Consider the following 6,000-nt stretch of genomic DNA (forward strand, 5'->3'; position numbering starts at 1 on the left):
AAGTAGAAAAAAATGCTTCCATACAAAAACACTGGTAATAATTCATGGCAATTGGCAACACTTTTATACATGGAGAAAAAGATGAATAACTTTATAATTTAGAATGATTGAAGGTAACTAAATTACTTTATCCGCGGTGAAAAAACAGGCAGAGTTATAAACAACAGACTCTCTCTAGCTAGGGGAAAAAATAGCAAGTCTTTTAAGTTACAAGAACAATTCGAACCTAAAAGCTGAAACGGATAGGCTGTGTATGTGAAGTTGTGAAGAGAGGATTGAGATCAGGTCGGGCGAGCAGAAGGGCTATGAGGAAAAGATGGGGTAATTGAATTTTAAGGAGCAAAGACTCCAGTTGAGATAGAGAGTGTCCCCAGATGAGAGCAAAGACTGGCGCAACATAATCGATGAAGGCCTTTGGGCCAGATAGAGTTTTTTGGATACATAAAAAGAAAACAAATATCAATTTGAGGACTTTTCGAGTTGGACCTTGATCAAAACTCAACTTATAGATTAAGGTTTATGAGCCCAGTCTTTTGATAATCACTTTGGGAAAGTTAATTAATACCTCATTATGGTCAAATATCTTGCTTACTTGTAATAAAGGGATTCTATAACCTTTGATTCACTTACCAAATTTGTCTTTCAAGACTCCATTATTTTCTTTCTAACTACAGTATATTTCTTATCCAAAAAAAGTGTCTTCCATAGTCAATAGATTAATAGGCCCTGATTGGTTACTGTTAACAAAATAAACAAATTATGTGTTTTAGAAAAATAACTTTGTACAGCCAAATAAATTGAATAATGAAATATTTTAGCTGTAAATCAAAAAAAAGAAAATATAAAGTTTGTAACATATGATTTATTAGATTTTTGAACTGTATATACAAAATGGTTGTAGACATACTCTAAAGTAACAACCAATCAAGAAAAAAGTTTTGATTTGAATAATTAATTGTTTTATTCATACCTATAAAAAGTAAAGTTTCCATTATTACTAAGAAAAGTTTTCATTGGTAATGCAATATTCGAATTTGGCAAATACCATAAACAATTGTATCAGTCTTGAAGGTGAACCTTTAGACACTCTTCTCGACGGTGAAAACTGAAAACTTGTTTGCTTTGCTAAACAAGGAAGATCCAAATAGAGAGGTTATGACATTCTTTTGTTTTTTTTTTATAGATGAGGATAAAGCCGAATAACTTTTTTTTTTTGGTAGTGTAAAGCTGAATAACTTTGACTTAATAGACTAATAGTTAATGTGTATTGACAAATTTCATATCTTTTTTTTTGGTAAAGTTGAAAAAAATAATTTAAAGTAAGTAATATTAAACAATAAAAACCATAATTAGTCTGTATAAACCATTATTACTAAGAAAAATTTTCCTTGGTAATGTAATATTCTAATTTTGCAAATACCATAAACGATTGTATCAGTCTTGAAGGTGAACCTTGCGACACTCTTCTCGACGGTGAAAACTTGTTTGCTTTGCTAAACAAGAAAGATCCAAATATAGAGGTTATGACATTCTTTTATATTTTCTTTTATAGATGAGGATAAAGCTGAAACTTTGACTTAATAGTTAATGTGTATTGACAAATTTCATATCTTTTTTTTTAGGTAAAGTTGAAAAAATTAATTTAAAGTAAGTAATATTAAACAATAAAAACCATAATTAGTCTGTATAAACAAGCTAGTTTAGTAGTCAACCTGACAATAACACAGCAGATACGAAAAATACAAAGCAGAAATCAATGTCCTAAACAGCCACGTGTCTTTACCCTTGGCCTATAAATTACAACTTAAAATCTCTCATTTCCTACCTCACAAAACTAAAAATCTCACTTTTCTAAAAACGTTACAAGAAAAAAAAAACAAAAGGAAAATAAAATTTTCTTTTTTTTTCCTCTAAAACCTTGGAGTTTTTGTCTGGACGTGTTTTTTCATAATGGGAGGAGAGTACGGAGCAGTCAGAGCCGCCAACGCTGCGGCGGCGTTAGAGATACAGTCGTCCTCCGAAGATCCCGATCAACCATCTCCACTTCGAAAAATCGTCTCCGTCGCTTCCATCGCCGCCGGAATACAGTTCGGTTGGGCCTTACAGCTCTCTCTTTTGACTCCTTACGTGCAACTCCTTGGGATCCCTCACAAGTGGTCGGCTTACATGTGGCTCTGCGGTCCAATCTCCGGTATTCTTGTTCAACCAATCGTCGGTTACTACAGTGACCGTTCCGAGTCGAGATTTGGTCGTCGTCGTCCGTTCATCGCCGTCGGAGCCGTGCTCGTAGCTCTCTCCGTTTTCTTTATCGGGTTCGCGGCGGATCTTGGACATAAATTGGGAGATCCAATAGGGGAGAAGGTAAAGACCCGAGCCATTATTATCTTCACTGTCGGGTTTTGGATCCTTGACGTGGCGAACAACACTTTACAAGGACCATGCCGTGCTTTCTTAGGCGATCTAGCCGCTGGTGACGCCAAAAGAACGCGTCTCGCCAACGCGTGTTTCTCGTTTTTTATGGCGGTCGGGAACGTTTTAGGTTACGCTGCTGGATCTTACACCAACATTCACAAGATGTTTCCGTTCACAGTGACCAAAGCTTGCGACACCTACTGCGCCAATCTCAAGAGCTGTTTCTTCGTATCCATCACTCTCCTCCTCCTCGTCACCTTCTCGTCTCTATGGTACGTTAAAGAAAAACAATGGTCTAAGCCACCGCAGGCAGACGACAATAAAAAGTCAGGTCTTTTTTTCTTTCGAGAAATATTTGGAGCTCTCAAAGTCATGGAACGTCCCATGTGGATGCTTCTGATCGTCACGGCTATCAACTGGATCGCTTGGTTCCCTTTTATTTTGTATGATACGGATTGGATGGGTCGTGAAGTGTTCGGTGGTAACTCAAACGGGAATGAACGGTTGAAGGATCTTTATAACCAAGGAGTTCACAGTGGTGCTTTGGGTTTGATGTTTAATTCTATACTTCTTGGTTTCGTCTCGCTTGGTGTTGAATGGATTGGTCGGAAAATGGGAGGAGCCAAACGTCTTTGGGGTTTGGTGAATTTCATCCTCGCCATTGCTTTGGCCATGACGGTTCTCGTTACGAAATCAGCCGAACATCACCGGAAAATCGCCGGTCCTTTAGCCGGACCTACCCCTGCTATTAGAGCTGGAGCGTTAAGTCTCTTTACCGTTCTTGGTATACCATTAGCTGTAAGTGCACTTTTGTTTTGTCATTTTTTTTGGTTTTTGTCTTTTTTTCTTCAAAAAGTTTTAAAAAGTTCTTAATCTTTATTGGTACAGATTACATTCAGTGTTCCATTTGCACTAGCGTCCATATTCTCTAACAGCTCCGGTGCAGGCCAAGGTAAATAATTTTATCTTTTTTCTAATTTGAGTTACGAATCTTAGGGTCTGATTCTGATGATGTTAGGCCAGAAATGTTATCATAGCCTTTAGGTGAGTTCAAACGTTTGATTCTGAATAGATTTACTGACTAAGTGATAGATTATGTTTCCATTTTCATGCATATCTAATCAAAAAGTAAATATTTCCTCAGTTGCATAGAAAAAAACAAAAGGAAATATATATTTCCTCAATTGTAACTTTCTTTTTTCTTTTCTTCAAAATCTATTTTCTTCTTTTGTGGATAAAAGTCTACAAATTTATCCATAGCATTTACTAGGATGAGATTTATTAGCTTAAATAGTAGTAGTAAGTTTTATATCTTTCCGTTGATCATCAACATGCAAATTTTTCCCCATAAATGTTTCTAACTAAAAACAGTTTAATTTCTGCAGTAACATAAATGACAGAAAACGTTACTTTTTTTTATTATTATTTCAGGACTTTCATTAGGAGTTTTGAATATAGCGATTGTGATACCACAAATGATAGTATCATTTTTAAGTGGACCTTTCGACGCACAATTCGGCGGTGGGAATTTACCGGCATTCGTGGTCGGAGCAATTGCGGCAGCGATAAGTGCAGTATTAGCGTTAACTGTTATACCTTCACTGCCTCCGGATGCACCAATGCAGTCAGGGGCTATGGGGTTCCATTAGTTTACTGTTTTCTTTAAGAAGAAAAAAAATTCCCATTTAGATATAATAGTTTTGTGCAAAACAGAATGAAGAACCTATAAATGAATGGGTGGAGTGAGATAATGTAATAAACCTCTTTGGATCGTCTGTATTTCATATTTCCTTTGGTTTTTTCTTTAAAAATATTTTACTGTGTATTGAAAAAATATTTATATTTGATTGTGTTTTTTTATTTTACTTTTTATATAAAGTGGATTTTTTTTTCTTCTTTTGTTTGACCGCCAATAAATACTGGGGGGGGGGGGGGGTGTATTCAAATTATGATTTGGAAGGATTTTGTGGAACTCATGATATTTTGGATTTTAGGAGATTTAAGTGGGGTTTTAAGGTATTTTGGTGGATTTGTTATAGTTTTCCATTTTAAAAAAGAAAAAATAGTTTGAGATTTGATGAGATTTGGTGAGATTTGAAAAAAGAATTTTGGGGATTTTAAAAGAGATTCTCATGTTAAAAATAAAAGTCTCGTATACATACTCAAATAAAAGTCTTCGACGATATTATTCTAACTCCGGGTTGCTATTTTCTTCTTCTGTTACTTTTGCTACAGACCTAGGATTTGAGCTACCAATGGTGTTCTGAAAACTTGAGGTCGAGATCTTTCCAATGATATAAAGATCTCTGTCTGAGTCCTTGTGGTTTTTGTTGGAGTATAATCACATCTCGTCACATAAGTTAGTTACTTGTTCAAGAGACACAAGTTGTCTTGTTCTAAACAGTTGTGTCTTTTAGATTAAGAGTTGTGTCTCTTCCTTAGATAGACACAATTGTTCACTTGTTATAAATAGAGAATGTGTCTTTGTTTCTGTAACACAACACAATTCAGTTTGTAATACAATCAAGTCAATAAAGGTTTTATTACATTCATACTCTGTTTTTCACCATCGTAACACAAATCTCAGATTCTTAACATGGTATCAGAGCTTTACGATTGAGAGGACAATAGAGAGCACTAAAAGAGAGAAAAAAAAAGCAAACAAGTTTCACTATAATAAAAATTCAGTTTCTGTTCTTGTCTCTTACTCTATTTTTGCAAACTGCCGTGACGGATCAAATCTTCTCACGAATTGCAGCAGCCTCAACATCAAAAGAGGCATGGGATGCGTTGAAGGCTGAGTACCAAGGTTCTCCTCAAGTCCGTTTGATCAAACTTCAAACGTTGAGAAGGGAGTACGAAAATCTGAAAATGTATGATAACGAAGACATCAAGACTTTTACCGATAAGTTAATTGGTTTGGAAAATCAATTAACTTATCATGGGGAAAAGAAATCAGACCTTCAACTTGTACAGAAGATAATCATCTCTCTCCCAGCCAAGTTCGATAGTATTGTTAGTGTTTTAGAGCAAACTAGCGATTTGACTTCAACAACAATGTCAGAGCTAATCGGTATTTTGAAAGCTCACGAAGCAAGAGTATCTGCAAGAGAGGAAAACACAAATGAGGGAGCATTTTATGTTCGTTCAAAAGGAAAGCAATCCGGTGTCAAACAAGACAACACAAAAGGCCGTGGAAATCAAGGCAAGAAGTGGTGTGGGTTTTGCAAGAGAAGCAACCACACAGAAGAAGAGTGTTGGACGAAACCGAAGAAAGACGATCATGAAAAAAATCAGAAAAGTAACAAGGAGTGTTACAAGTGTGGTAAGATCGGCCACTTCGCAAATGTGTGTCGCTCAAAGAATAAAGAGAGAGCACATGTAAGTCTCGAAGAAGAAGAAGAAGACTTAAATGAAGATCATATGCTGTTTAGTGCAAGTGAGGAATCAACAACAACGTTAGGAGCAGACGTGTGGTTGGTAGACAGTGGCTGCACGAACCATATGACGAAAGAAGAAAGATACTTCTCTCACATCGATAGAAGTATCAAGGTTCCGATTAAAGTCGGGAACGGAGATATAGTCATG

General features: G+C 36.0%; 1 protein-coding gene across 1 annotated transcript; it reads left to right on the top strand.

The window, feature by feature from the left end:
- The first annotated feature begins 1,857 nt into the window (after positions 1 to 1,857).
- LOC17895354 (sucrose transport protein SUC5) lies at positions 1,858 to 4,274 on the top strand. Its single transcript, XM_006301745.2, has 3 exons — positions 1,858 to 3,210; positions 3,301 to 3,364; positions 3,844 to 4,274. The coding sequence occupies exons 1-3, from the start codon at positions 1,951 to 1,953 to the stop codon at positions 4,059 to 4,061; spliced, it is 1,542 nt and encodes a 513-aa protein (XP_006301807.1). The 5' UTR covers positions 1,858 to 1,950; the 3' UTR covers positions 4,062 to 4,274.
- Positions 4,275 to 6,000: the final 1,726 nt, after the last annotated feature.

Source organism: Capsella rubella, unplaced genomic scaffold (assembly GCF_000375325.1).
Source record: "Capsella rubella cultivar Monte Gargano unplaced genomic scaffold, Caprub1_0 scaffold_2, whole genome shotgun sequence".
In the NCBI taxonomy this organism is placed as follows: domain Eukaryota; kingdom Viridiplantae; phylum Streptophyta; class Magnoliopsida; order Brassicales; family Brassicaceae; genus Capsella; species Capsella rubella.

Coding starts and splice junctions, on each gene's coding strand:
- LOC17895354 (XM_006301745.2), top strand. CDS start 1,951: ATGGGAGGAGAGTACGGAGCAGTCAGAGCCGCCAACGCTGCGGCGGCG. Junction 3,211..3,300: donor TTCTTGGTATACCATTAGCT/GTAAGTGCACTT, acceptor TTATTGGTACAG/ATTACATTCAGTGTTCCATT. Junction 3,365..3,843: donor CAGCTCCGGTGCAGGCCAAG/GTAAATAATTTT, acceptor TTATTATTTCAG/GACTTTCATTAGGAGTTTTG.